The following is a 14588-nucleotide window of genomic DNA, read 5'->3' as shown; positions in this document are numbered from 1 at the left end:
AACTGGAGATAACTCCAGATTCAGTCTTGGAGCAAACATTGGTCTGAAAGCAGCCCCAGGTGGTGGAGCTGGAGGAGCGTCGCAGGCGCAGGGCAACCGCCAGAATCACCGCGAGGAGGAAGAGCACGGAGATCAAGGCCAAAGCCACCACCAGGTAGAACTGCAGCTCAGCCTGGGGATCAGCGGGCGCCTGGCGCTCGCTGACGTCTGGCAGCGCCTCCTGCAAGCTGTCAGCGAAAACCAGGAGCAGCGTGGCTGTGGCCGAGAGGGGCGGCTGTCCCCCATCCCGCACAGCGACCAGCAGGCGCTGGCGGGCCGCGTCCCTGTCGCCCAAAGCACGCGCCGTGCGCACCTCGCCCGTGCGCAGCCCCAGGCTGAAGAGTCCCGGCTCGCTGGCCTGCAGCACGTGGTATGACAGCCAGGCATTGTGTCCCGAGTCGGCGTCCACCGCCACCACCTTGGTGACCAGGTAGCCGGGCTGCGCGGCGCGCGGCACCGTGTCGAAGAGCGCCGAGCCGTCGGGCCCCAGCGCCGGGTACAGCACCCGCGGCGCGTTGTCGTTGCGGTCGCCCACCAACACGCGCAGGCTCACGTTGGCGCTGAGCGCGGGCGAGCCCTGGTCGCGGGCCTGCAGGGTCAGCTCGAAGGCGCGCAGCTGCTCGTGGTCGAAGGCGCGCTGCGCGAACACCACGCCGCTCTGCGCGCTCACCGACACGTAGGACGCCAGCGCCCGTGGCTCCAGGTCGCTGGCCACGATGGAGTAGGAGACGCGGCCGTTGGGCCCCAGGTCGGGGTCGGAGGCGCTGACTTGGGCGATGGAGGCTCCAGGAGGGTTGTTTTCGGCCACGTGGACCACGTAGGAGGCCTGCTGGAAAACTGGCGCGTTGTCGTTGACATCGCCGATGTGTAGGGTGAAGCTTGAGCTGGAGGAAAGAGGCGGCTTTCCCCTGTCGGTGGCTGTGATGGTGACATTGTACTCAGTGGTCTGCTCGCGGTCTAGAACTGCATCTGTCACTAATTTATAGGTGTTCATAGAAGAAGAAAGTATTTTAAATGGAACATCACCTTCTAATTTACAGGTAACTTCTCCGTTGTGTCCAGAATCCTTGTCACGGATTTTAAGCAAAGCAACGTGTGTTCCCAGCTTGGTGTCCTCCATAATAAGATCTGGCAGAGATTGGAATACCACTTCTGGGAAATTGTCATTTATGTCTTGGACCTCTATCTCCACGGTACATTGGGCAATCATTCCTCCACCATCCCTTGCTTCCAAAACAATGGAATATTCCTTGACTTCCTCAAAATCTAATGTATTTAGAATAGTAATTTCTCCAGTATTAGCATTCAGGTCAAACTGGGTGATCTGGCCTGCTTCAGTGAAAGAGAAGGTGATCTGGGCATTGACACCCTCATCCTGATCGGTGGCCATCACTTGAAGCACAGTGGTGCCCGGAAGCACATTTTCCGGAAGGCCTACCTTGTATAGCTCTTGACTGAACACGGGAGGGTTATCGTTGGCATCAGTCACTAGGACCTGTATCTGGGCAGTACTACTTAGGGGTGGATCCCCGCAGTCCAACGCAGTCAAGGTCAACCTGTAGGATTTCTGCTCTTCCCGGTCTAACGGCGTCTGTAGTACGAGTTCAGGGTATTTACTGCCATCTAATTTATCTTTATTCACGAGTGAGAAATGATCATTGGGGTTGAGCTGGTAACTCTGTAGTGAGTTGGTACCAATATCCCCATCATGAGCAGATCCTAAAATAAATCGTGCCCCGGGCTTTGTAGACTCACTTATTTGCAGATCAAAAGAAGTTTGGGTGAATTTTGGCGTGTGGTCATTAATATCTTCGACGTCCACACTCACGTGATAAAAGTTCAACGGATTTTCAGCAACAGCCTCAAATTCCAGAGTACAGGCTGACTTCTTCCCGCACATCTGCTCCCGGTCTAGCCTGCTGCTCACAAGTAATTCCCCGCTCTTGGCGCTCACGGTGAAGTAAGGCTTCTCCAAACTGATGCGCAGTTGTCGAGTCGGTAACTCGTGCACGCTGAGTCCCAAATCCTTGGCGAGGTTCCCCACCACCGAACCCTCGGGCATTTCCTCGGGAATCCGGTAGCGGATCTGCTCCGAGAGCGCCCAGCAGAACAAAGACAGCAGGAAGGGAAAGAGCACTGGCCACCTCTCAGCCCAGCCCCTCTCTCCAGCGCCGCTCCCCATCCCTGTTGCTCCGCTCAGGTTGCTCACCGGCCCGGAGACGCCGGATTACAAATGATCTCTGTGCCGCAGATGTCCGGAGCTCCAAAAAGGCTGTAAGTCCTGTGTGAGGGTCGGGGTTTCTTCTTTTCCAAAGGAGGAAGTGGTGTTAAAGGCTCGGGCTAGAGAGTCTGATAGGGAAAGTGCGCTGCGGCTGCGCGAGGAGATCGCCAGTGCCCAAGCTCTCCACTTTGGCCAACAGCGGCGCCCACAGTCCGCACTAGGAAACTGCAGCCTTGGATGCTTCAGTTTAACCAGCTACTATAATTATAATCCTGTGTCTAATTGAACAAATCCTTTTTATATGTGTATATATTTAATGACGATTAATTCATAGTATTAGCTACATAAATATACCAAATTTCCAGGTTTTTAGGTTAATCAATATGTTGACATAATTGTTCCTCTTTCTTCAATTCGCACTGTAATAGATGACTGTAACAGACTTTGCCTAAAGGATCTCAGAGTACAGTAATTTTGAATACTTATTAACTAGCAGTATATGAATAAAGTTTTATCCTTCTTTCCTTGTTTCTACTTTCTCTTGATTTCCTTACTTTTTGGGTACTTCTATGGTCATTTCAATTTTTCAGAAACCATCAGTAATGCTAAATTGTCTTAAAAAGGGCACAATTTATATTTACCTCTAAACTCTTCTTTCTTTCAAAATAGCTTCCACAATTTCTTTATAGTAATATTATCTGACATACACTTCTACCAGTTAAGGAAATGACAGCTGGGAAGAATGTTAGCCTATTCCCTCTCCTTTACATTGCACATTACTTTTCTGTTATAAAATATAACATCAATCTTTAAAGTCAGCAGAGATATATATTTTGTCTTGCAACAGAAAGTCACTAACCCTGGTCTACTGCAGTGAGATACCGGTTTCCAGCTGTGTGCTTAAATACAATATCTCTTGATGATATAGTCCTTAGAATATTCATTTGCAGTAACATACTATTGCGTTTAGTGGTGGTTTCTTTCCTTTGTTTAAAAATATTTGTATGTATTTAATGAATCTGGTTGGATTTTCCTCTTCAAAATATCTGTTAATCATATTTCTTTTTAAAAAAGATTTTATTTATTCATGAGAGACACAGAGAGAGGCAGAGACACAGAGAGAGGGAGAAGCAAGCTCCTTGCAGAGAGTCTGATGCGGCCTTGTACTCGGACCAGGGCTCAAGCCCTGAGCCAAATGCTGATGCTCAACCGCTCAGCCACCCAGGAATCCCTGATAATCATATTTCTGCCTCACAAAATGTCAGTAATATTGTCTTCTCTCCAAGTGATTATACATCTGAATACTGTATAATATCTGAAACATACTTCTGCACTATTGCAATCCCCTTTTATGCAAAATACCACCAAACTCAATGCTATGTTAGAAAAAAAGTCCTGTCCTTTTATTTAATACTTGAGACTTTAAACACAGCCAGGAAATAGCCTACCCCCTCCCTCTTATTGCACAATTAATATCCTGGTTACAAAATGTAACATCAATCTTCAAAGTTACAAGGGAACAATATTTTGCATAGTTCCTAGTAAACAAGTAGATCCAAGTAAACAAGTAGATCCAAGCAAACAAGATTACTTGTCATCATCATCCTCTTCTAGTTGCTAATCAACTGATATACCGAGCTTTACTGAAATGTTATATAATGAATATAGAAGTAGTTAACCCCAGACTGGATTATTTGTAACAGAATATTTCAGCAGATCCAATAAATTGAATCAACTTCTGGCCTAATACTTGAGTATATGGTTGTTTCATAAAGCAAGCATTCCCAAACTCCCACTAGGAGAGTTCACAAACACTTCACATGTCTGTACCACTAAAATATCCCAATGGAATTCTGTTTTGATACATGTAACTGTTTATGTCACAAGTTTCACTTGAAATTACATTTTATTTGATGTCATATCTTATTGCTTTCAGACAATAACCTTTATTATTGCATTAGATCCATGTCATTGATAGAGATCTTAATAAAGCTTGATGCATACATTTAATCTTTTTTTAAGACTTTATTTATTTGAGGTAGAGAGAAAGAGAGCACAAGCAGAGGGAGGGGCAGAGGGAGAGAGAGAAACAGATTCCCCACTGAGCATGGAGTCCACTCAGGGCTCCATCCCAGGACCTTGAGATCATGACCTGAGCCAAGGGCCTAAGCCACTTAGGCACCCCACACATTTCAATCTGTAGGCATTATTATAATCTAGCATAAGCTAACTTCAATAGGTGATTATGCTTTAAGTATGTCAGGAAGTGACATATCACCTCCTACCTGTCAGAATGGCTAAAATAAAAAACACAAGAAATGACAAGTATTGGTAAGGATGTGGACAAAAAGCAGCCCTCTTACACTGTTGGTGGGAATGCAAACTGATGCAGCTACTGTGGAAAACAGTATGAAAGTTTATCAAAAAGTTAAAAATAGAACCACCCTATGATCCGGTAATGGTGCTAATGGGTATATACCAAGATATAAAAACACTAATTCAAAGGGATACATGCACTCCTATGTTTATAGCAGCATTATTTAAACTAGCCATATTATGGAAACAGCCTAAGTGTCTATTGATTGATGAATGGATAAATAAAATATGATATATATATATATCTCAATGGAATATTATTCAGCCATAAAAGAATGAAATCTTGCCATTTGCAACAAGATGGAGGGAGCTACAGATTATAATGCTAAGTAAGATAAGTCAATCAGAGAAAAACAACTACCATATGATTTCATTCATATTTGGAATTTAAGAAATGAAACAAATGAGCAAGGAAAAAAGAGAGAGACAAGCCAAGAAACAGACTTTTTTTTTTCTCTAAGTAGGCTCCATGCCCATATAGGGCCCAACACAGGGCAGGACTTGAACTCATGATCCTGAGATCAAAGCTGAGCAGAGATCAACAACTGGATGCTTAACCAATGAAGCCACCTCCAAGAACCAGACTCTTAACTATTGAGAACAAACTGATGGATACCAGAGGGGAGGTGGGTATCCTAGGGCAATGAGAAAGATGTAACAATTGATTCTCATTTATAAAACACATGAGTTAAGAACACTGAGTGGAAAATAGGTGGAAGGTATAAAAATGTGATAGTCCACTTATTCACAATCTTGTCCACAGGCTTTCACTACCGAAAGGACACCAAAACCTATGCCAGTAAGTGTTCTATGTTAAAGTATCAGCCACCGAAATACATCGTTGAGCTTGCTTTACCTCTTTAAAGGTTTTTTTTAAAAGATTTTATTTTTTATTTATTCATAAGACACACACACAGAGGCAGAAACATAGGTAGAGGATGAAGTGGGCGCCATGCGGAGAGCCTGATGTAGGACTCCACCCTAGAACTCCAGGATGACGCCCTGGGCCAAAGGCAGATGCTCAACTGCTGAGCCATTCAGGCATTCCTAAAGGTTTTTCATCACATCTTCAAAACAATTCTTTTACAAAACAACAAAGAAAATTACACAAAATAATATTCCTTGAGGACATAAAGATAAATCAGTGAACTCACCTGAATGTTTTCAGCTTCATCCTTACATTCATGAAAATCGATGGATAAGGGATCTTTTTTCTCACAAGTCTCCAAACTGATAAGCATATCTGCATAGTTGGGCTGCGGGAAGATCACATGACTCCCCTGAGAGCCCGCGGTCAGGGACACCTCGTGAGAATAGGTCTGCAGGAACGCCCGCACCCCGTCCACGCCCACAAACTGCGAGGCCGAGGCCGGCACGCCCAGCAGCCCTCCTGCAGCCTGGAGCAGACGCGATGCGTGCCAGCGTCTCAGCCTGAGCGCCAGCAGCACCATGACAAAGGCGAGAAAGACACAGGAGACTGCGGCCACGGCCACCACCAGGTACAGCGTGAGGCCTGAGGCATTAGGGTCAGCCGGGGGCTCCAGACTGCCCAGGTCTGCCAGGATGTCGGGGATGCTGTCCGCCACAGCCACGGTGAGTGTGACGGTGGCCGAGAGAGGAGGCTGGCCATGGTCCTGCACCGCCACCACCAGGCTCTGCTTGAGCGCATCTCTGTCCAGCAGGGCCCGCGCTGTGCGCACCTCTCCCGTGTGCAGCCCCACCTCGAAGAGCCCAGGCTCGCTGGCCTTGAGCAGGTGGTAGGACAGCCAGGCGTTCTGGCCTGAGTCTCTGTCCACTGCCACCACTTTGGTGACCAGGTAGCCAGACTCTGCAAATCGGGGAGCCAGCTCGACGCCTGTGGAACCGTCGATGGGGAGGGTGGGGTACAATATTTCAGGTGCATTGTCATTTTGGTCCAGCACGAATATACTCAAGGTCACATTGCTGCTAAGTGGTGGGTCCCCTCTGTCTTGTGCAGTTACTCTCAACTGCAGGTCACGGAACAGCTCATAGTCAAAGGAGTGCAAAGCATACAGGATACCGGTGTCAGAGTTGATGGACACATAGGAGGATAGAGATGCCCCCTGGAGCGTGTCTTCAGACAGAGAGTAAGTGACATGGGCATTCTCCTGGCTGTCTGGATCATGTGCAGTCACAGAGAAGATGGAGGCACCTCTAGGGTTGTTTTCAGGGATGTAGACAGAATAGGAGGACTGGGGGAAGGCAGGTGGGTTGTCGTTGGTATCTGCCACATTCATGGAGATGTGAGTTTCTGAGGACCTGGGTGGAGTTCCACCATCTGTGGCTTTCAGTGTGATGTTATACACAGAAAGTTTTTCCCGATCTAGGTTTTTCGCTGTCACTAACCTATAATAGTTGTCTATTGATCTTTCTAATTTAAAAGGCAGATTTTCTGATATAGTGCAGGTCACCTCACCATTCTCGCCGGAATCTCGATCTTGAAGGTAGAAAAGAGCAACTACTGTTCCAAGAGGAGTGTCTTCAGGGATCAAGTTGCTTACAGATGTTACAGTCACTTCTGGGGTATTGTCATTCACATCTAAAATTGTGATCATTACTTTAGCCCTTGTCATACTACCAGGACCATCCTGAGCCTGAACTTCCATTTCATAGTAGTTAGACACTTCATAATCTAGGCCTTCTAAAGTTGATAATTCTCCTGTATGAGGGTTCAGTTGGAATATCTGTAGAATCTTCTGAGTTATTTTCCGGAAAGAATATGTCACTTCTCCATTGAGTCCCTCATCCAGGTCAACAGCATGTACTGTTAGCAATATTGTGCCCACTGGCATGTTCTCAGGGACACTAACTTGGTACTGAGGCAAAGAGAAGACTGGCGCATGATCATTCACATCTACCACTGTTACTTGGATGCGGGCGGTTTCTGATCGGGGTGGGTTGCCACCATCAGAGGCTGTGAGAAGTAGGTGGTGAACCGCCTCCTCCTCTCGATCCAGCACCCTTTCCAGCACTAATTCTGGATATTTAGCTCCATCGTCTCCAGTCTGCACAACCAGGGAGAAATGCTGATTGGAGTTGAGCTGGTAGCTCTGGATGGAGTTCGTGCCTACATCTGGATCCCGAGCCTCATTTAACGGATATCGCACCCCAGGAGCAGTGTTCTCTGTTATTTTTACAGTCATTTCTTTCATCAAGAATCTAGGAGCGTTGTCATTAATATCTATTATTTCCACTTCTATAGGGTAAAGATTCATTTTATCCATCAGAATGTTAAAGTTCACCAGGCACCGCGCGCTCTGAGCGCAGAGCTCCTCCCGGTCTATCCTGTCCGCCGTGACCAAGCTGCCGCTTCGCAGGTTCAGAGCAAAGAGCTGCGTCCTACCTGTGGAGACGATGCGGGCTCCGCGCTCCGCCAGCTCCAGGGGCTCCAGCCCCAGGTCCTTAGCGATATTACCCACAAAAGACCCTTTGTCTGTCTCCTCTGGCACGGAGTAAAGAATATGTCCTGCCCAAGCTCCCCTCCGGGTCCCCAGGAGAATCGAGAGCAGGATGAATCCTCTGTAGTCCCCACCCTTCTGCGGAGCCGCCATTGTTGTGCTGATCTTGTTCAGACGCTGGGCAATCTCCTGTTATGCTTCTGGATGCCAGTGTGTCAGCGTGGAATCTTTTGTATTCGTAAAAGAAGCCTAGAATCTAGTATAAGAGACCTGAGTTTGATGCAGCTTGGAAGAGAGTTGTCTTAGTCAGGTGTTTCTCCCTATGGCAAAAGCTCAGTGGTTCTGGCAGATCTTTTGCACCATTTTCCCCCTGGTTGGTGAACAGCGGCGCTCAGAGTCCTTACTAAGTTACTGCACCATATTGAAGCAAAATAACTGATTTTTCAGGAAGTTGTTTTATCTTTCAAAATTATTTCATTTATATTATTTCGATCTACAGATCTCTGATATAATTTAAAAATACATTTCAAGAAAATGAATTAATGCAACACTGTTCATGATAGGTACTTATTAATTCTAGATAATTTAAAACATTTTTTCTGTTTTGCATTTTAACTTTGAAATGATGTTGGGTACTGCCTCAGACTTCATAGAACACAGTGTTTGCAAGTAAAAAAGTATGACTTATTTTGAAAAGTGTCTATGTATACAAGAGAAAGATATTATATAGAAACTGTTTACACCAGAGTGTAACAAATTAATTCAATAATATTGAACACCTACTATGTTCTAGACACCACAATGTAAGGATCAGAGAGACTCAAATTTTCTTTAAAATACAGAGAGGTAATTTAATACAGTTTTTGATTGGAGGGAATATTAGCGATGATATAGTCCTATACCTTCATTTTAATGATTTTTTAAATCAGAAGGAAGTGCCTTGTCCTTGACTATATAATAGAATCATGGTTGGAATACAAATATCCTCACTCCCAGTGTTCTGAGAAGAAAAAAGATAATCATTTGCCTTGGCCGATACTTTATTCTCAAAAAGTGCCATTAGAGAGGAAGTGAGAACCCAAGGACCAACAATCAGCTATAGAAGCAACTAATTTTGCACAGAAGGCAGGAATTTGCAGAGATTCTGCTGCCTGTAGATTCATAAGAAAGTGGGTGTAGACTTGTTTTTCATTATGCAATTCAAATAATCATCCTACCAGATTCTAGAATAATTGAAAAAAGGTGGGCCTCCAGATAGCCTTTGAGTATACACTGTCCTGAGAAGATTCTTAGAGGTACCAATTGTTCCAATGATGTTAAGTAAAACTGAAGTGTTGATGGATCTGAGTTTACCCTTAGCTGATAGAAATAAAGTTCTTTACACCTAATTGCAGGAGAAGAGTTGCCTGTCCTGAAATGAAGAGCTAGTAAGAAATAAACTTACCTTATGGGGTGCCTGACTGAGTCAGAAAAGAACATAACTTTTGATTTCAGGGCTGTAAATTCAGGCCCCATGTTGGGTGTAGAGATTATTTATATAAATAAATAAACGTTAAAAAGGGAAATAACCCTCCTTTGTAAATTATTTTAAGCCATAGGGGAGTAGATAGGAGCACCAGAAGGAGAAATCAGAAGTAACACTGAAAATGCTTATTCGCTTAGTTGCTGGGGACTTCCCAACTAAGTAATATATTTCTGCTCTCTGATGGCACTGGTCCAAAATATAGGCAATGCATTGAATGAAATGCTGTTTCAATCTATCAAAATAATTCATAACCATGTTTGCTTTCACTAAGTAGATAAAAATAACATTTTGTTCAAAGGAGCCGATATGAGCATTACAGATTAATTCCATAAGTGGAAGCTAAATACTATTTGTTTAGTAGTAATTTTGAACTTTCTGTTGATGTAAGCAAAGTCATTAGAGATCATAGGTACTTGCAGACATTTTCAAACAAAATTTTGTGTCTGGATATTACAGTTCCTGATGCTGTGATCTTTTTCTACCTAACACTTCAAAATTCATGGTGTCATCTCATATTTGTTTCTTATTCTACTATTTTAAAAAAGTCTCAATTAACTTATTACTTCTGGATAACTTCTTTGGAGCTAAATAAGTAAAATCTAGATAAATAAAATTATGAACATACTCTGAACAAAAAGCATATTTAAGGGAGTAACTGTATGCATTATCTCTAGTAATCAAAGTTTTCTAAGATATTCTACAACATAAATTTAAATATTAAAGATCTTCACAAGACCACTAAAATATATTAAATATAACACAAGCCTACTATATAAAATTGAAATGTTTACAGTTTTAAAAGAAGTATGTTATTATTGATTGAGTTATTGGGAAGAATCGACTTTCAGTTTTCTACTTGCATTAAAAAAAATTCTATGGAAAAAAATTCTGTGAAAAGTCTAATTGACTTCCCAGACATTGAGTTATTCATCTCCTCTCCTTTCTTTTTTTTTCTTTTCTTTTTTAAAGATTTTATTTATTCATAAGAGAGGAGAGAGAGAGAGAGAGAGAGAGAGAGAGAGAGAGAGCAGAGACACAGGCAGAGGGAGAAGCAGGGAGCCTGATGCAGGGAGCCTGATGTGGGACTCGATCCCGGGACTCCAGGATCACGCCCTGGGCCAAAGGCAGGCGCCAAATGACTGAGCCACCCAGGGATCCATCCTCTCCTTTCTTCATGGAATTTTTTTCTATTGAGGAAACATTTGTTTGGAGTTTTGTTTAGGTTTTCATCCCCAGGTAAAGATGCAGGTATTTTCTATTTCTATTTCTTTTTTATTTTTTTAAAGATTTTATTTTATTTATTCATGAGAGATACGGGGGGGGGGGTGGGCAGAGACACAGACAGAGAGAGAAGCAGGCTCCGTGCAGGGAGCCCAATGTGGGACTTGATCCCGGATTCTGGGATCACGCCCTGTGCCGAAGGGAGGAGCTCAACCGCTGAGCCACCCAGGCATCCCAGTATTTTCTATCTGAAATTTTACTCCTTCCCTTTGACAACTGCTACCTCAACAGAAGTTTGATCAGATGGGTGGTGTTCAGGGATTAAAAACTAGCCCAATAACTTAGTATGCTTTTTTCCTTATGCCTCAAAATTCAGTATATACTCAAAATTTCTGACTGCTTATCTTATTATCAATCATCTATATGATATATAATTCCAAGAGCCTTAGTCAGAATTTAGCAAATTCCATGATTGGTCTACATGAATGATTATTATTGAGAGTAGAATCTGATAGTTTTCTCTCACTAAAATATTTTATTCATTTAAATGAAATGGTCAGAGGTAACTCGGATAAGAGAATAAAATAAACCATTCTATACTACCCCAGTTAGTGTGTGAGCAGATAAGAAAATAAGCCAGTCTACTATCCATAAAACCCAGTTAGTGAGCTGTGCTTATAAATGGAGGTTCAAGATGTAATTTATTTTTGTTTAGTTGTTTCAAGATATAGTTTAAATCATCCAGAGTTAGTGATATAAAAAATAGTATTTATACTCTGAGATCATATGAACCAAATCTTAATGCTTGGATGAGACAATCTGACTCCTATGACCAATACCCAAGATTCAAGTTCTTTAAAATTATTTACTATTAAATTATTCTTTAAAAGATTTATTTATTTATTTGAGAGAGAGAGAGAGCAAGAGAGCACATGCACAGGGGTAGGAGTAAAGGGAGAAGGGGAGTGAGTCTTAAGCAGACTCTGTGCTGAGCATGGAGATCACGTGGGGACCTGAGATCACCATCTGAGCTGAAACCAAGAGTCGGATGCTTAAGTGACTGCAATGATCTCCAGGTCCTCTGATTGAGCCCCACATTGGGCTTCCTACTCAGCTACATTGGGCTTCCTGCTCAGCTGGGAGTCTGCTTCACTCTCTCTCCCTCTGCCCCTCCTCTGTACTCATTATCTCTTAAATAAATTAATGAAATCTTTTTTAAAAAAAAATCAAAGAATTATGTCACAAACATCCAAATAAATCAGATTCAAAAATGTATGTGAATGGAATGTCTTAGACATACACATTTGGAATCTTGTAATAAAGAATTTTACAATAATTGCTGGGATGTAAATATCACAATATTGATTTAGAGAAACATATTACCTTTAGTACCTAATTCAAAGGCATCAACTCAGTATTATCTTAAAGAGGACTGATTATTTCAGGTTACAAAGCAGGTTCTCATTAATTTTCAAGACAGCTTTTCAATTATTTATGTTTTTTAATATTTTATTTATTTATGCATGAGACACACACACACACACACACACACACACACACACACACAGGCAGAGGGAGAGAAGCAGGCTCCATGAAGGGAGCCCGACGAGGGACTTGATCCCAGGTCTCCAGGATCACACCCTAGGCTGAAGGCGGCACTAAACTGCTGAGCCACCTGGGCCGCCCTAATTATTTATGTTAAATGGCATAGCAAATTTAGAAGCATAAGTGGCCAATCATTGCATTACCAGATCATAGAATCCTCCAACTTAGGACTGGCAAAGACCTTGGCTATCATGTACTTAAACAACTCATCAAAATCTATTATCCTCTGTATTCTATGAACTCCAGGCCATCAACTTACTTTTGAAAAGAGCTAATAGTAGAACCTCCTACTTCTGAGGCAATCCATTTTCCATTAGAACAACTTCAACAACTCAAAACTTCGTTTTTTTCTACACACCAAGCCACAGTTTCATTCACACCTTTGAGCCATGATGAATTAGACTAATCATTCTTCTAATGACAACCTTCCTTTCCTTAATTATTTGAAGAGTTTCTACATGACAGAAGCCTTATTTTATATGGGTTAAATTTGCTAAATTGTTTAAATTCTTATTTGAATACTGTTAATCCTTCATTCTCCCACTCTTTAGCCCTCTATTTTTTAGGGATATGGCCTTGTAAGTGGACACAATGAGCATATTTAAAAATTCACTCTCATTTTTAAATATCATCAAGCACATAGATTGCAGAAGACACTGTAGTAGGCATACAGCATCAGGTGCTTACATGGTTGACAATCAAAATTATAATACTGGTGATATCAACAAATATTTGTTCACTATAATGCTTTATAAAAATTATTTTATTATATTTTCTCAGAATTTGCATGAGGTAGATAAGACAAGTCTTTTTAATTTTTTTCAAGTACCAGTCAACTTTTATTGGATATTAATTATGAATTAAGCAACGGAAGGATCAAAGATGCCAGGCAAAAGTCATGGTCAGGAATGCCAAATGTGCTTCCACACTGGGCCCTCTTCAGTGGTACTTGCGTAGCTGTTGATGTTTGAGCTCCTTGTAAGAACAACAGTAGTTGAAAAGCACATAAGCAGCCAGCACCATAGAAATCCCAGCAACGCCCCCTTTCTTCACATTGATATACTTGTTGTAATACCCGTAGTAACCTCTTTGAAATGCTCCAGTGATGCCCTTAGAGGTGAAATCCTGCATCAGTATCGAGCCTGGCAGCTCTCCTAGTTTCACCTCCATGAGCTTCTTTTCCTTCACTGGTATGGGCGACGCCATCTTGGAGTCCTGGGTGTCCGCCAAGTCTTTTTAATTTTCATGTTAATTTGAAAACTATAGACATTGTGGCCCAAGAGAATAACAGTTCCAGGAATATTATTCAGGTCTTCTAACACCAAAGATCAGGTCTTCTCTGGTATAGACATCAGTTACTTTTCTCTTTCATAAAAATAATTTTGATTGCTATGTAGAAAAAAGGGAAATATCTCTCACAGATCTCCATTATTTTTTTTATTTTTTATTTTTTTAGATCTCCATTATTTTATAAAACACTTCCTTTTAGTTAATATTGGGGAAAAACTGAGACCTTGATCTTCTTAAAAGAGGCTGCAATTCAGTTGGGTTTTTTTTTTTACATCAGAAAGAGAATCTTTAAGAAAAAAGATTTTATTTATTTATTTTACAGAGAGAGGAGACAGAGCATGCAGGGTGGAGAAGAGGCAGAGGAAAAGGGAAATAGAGTCTTTTTTTTACATTGGAGTTCAATTTGCCAACATATAGCATATCACTCAGTGCTCATCCTGTCAAGTGCCCCCCTCAGTGCCTGTCACCTAGTCATCCCATCCCCCTGCCCATCCCCCCTTCTACTACCCCTTGTTTGTTTCCCAGAGTTAGGAGTCTCTCATGTTCTGTCACCCTCACTGATATTTTCACTCATTTTCTCTCCTTTCCCCTTTACTCCCTTTCACTATTTTTTATATTCCCCAAATGAATGAGACCATATAACGTTTGTCCTTCTCCGACTGACTAATTTCACTCAGCATAATACCCTCCAGTTCCATCCACGTCGAAGCAAATGGTGGGTATTTGTCATTTCTAATGGCTGAGTAATATTTCATTGTATACATATACCACATCTTCTTTATCCATTCATCTTTCAATGGACACCGAAGCTCCTTCCACAGTTTGGCTACTGTGGACATTGCTGCTATAAACATTGGGGTGCAGGTGTTCTGGTGTTTCACTACATCTGGAC

The 14588-nt window shown here is 42.4% G+C and overlaps 1 protein-coding gene and 1 pseudogene across 11 annotated transcripts in view; both read right to left on the bottom strand.

The window, feature by feature from the left end:
• Window positions 1–14588, bottom strand: part of LOC140633534 (protocadherin gamma-C5) — a 193312-nt gene that overhangs the window by 111576 nt on the left and 67148 nt on the right. The window contains exon 1 of one of the 11 annotated variants that reach the window (XM_072826219.1): window positions 5791–8377. The exons of the other annotated variants lie outside the window; for them this stretch is intronic. Coding sequence (XP_072682320.1) covers window positions 5791–8208 — 2418 coding nt within the window. The 5' untranslated portion in view covers window positions 8209–8377. Of the gene's footprint in view, window positions 1–5790; window positions 8378–14588 lie in introns of those variants that run through there. 11 annotated transcript variants of the gene reach the window in all.
• On the bottom strand, window positions 13268–13717 carry LOC140633547 (ATP synthase subunit f, mitochondrial pseudogene; annotated as a pseudogene).

Source organism: Canis lupus, chromosome 5 (assembly GCF_048164855.1).
Source record: "Canis lupus baileyi chromosome 5, mCanLup2.hap1, whole genome shotgun sequence".
Taxonomy (NCBI): Eukaryota; Metazoa; Chordata; class Mammalia; order Carnivora; family Canidae; genus Canis; species Canis lupus.
Note: the sequence above shows the minus strand (reverse complement) of the source record. Positions and strands in the feature narration are given on the sequence as shown.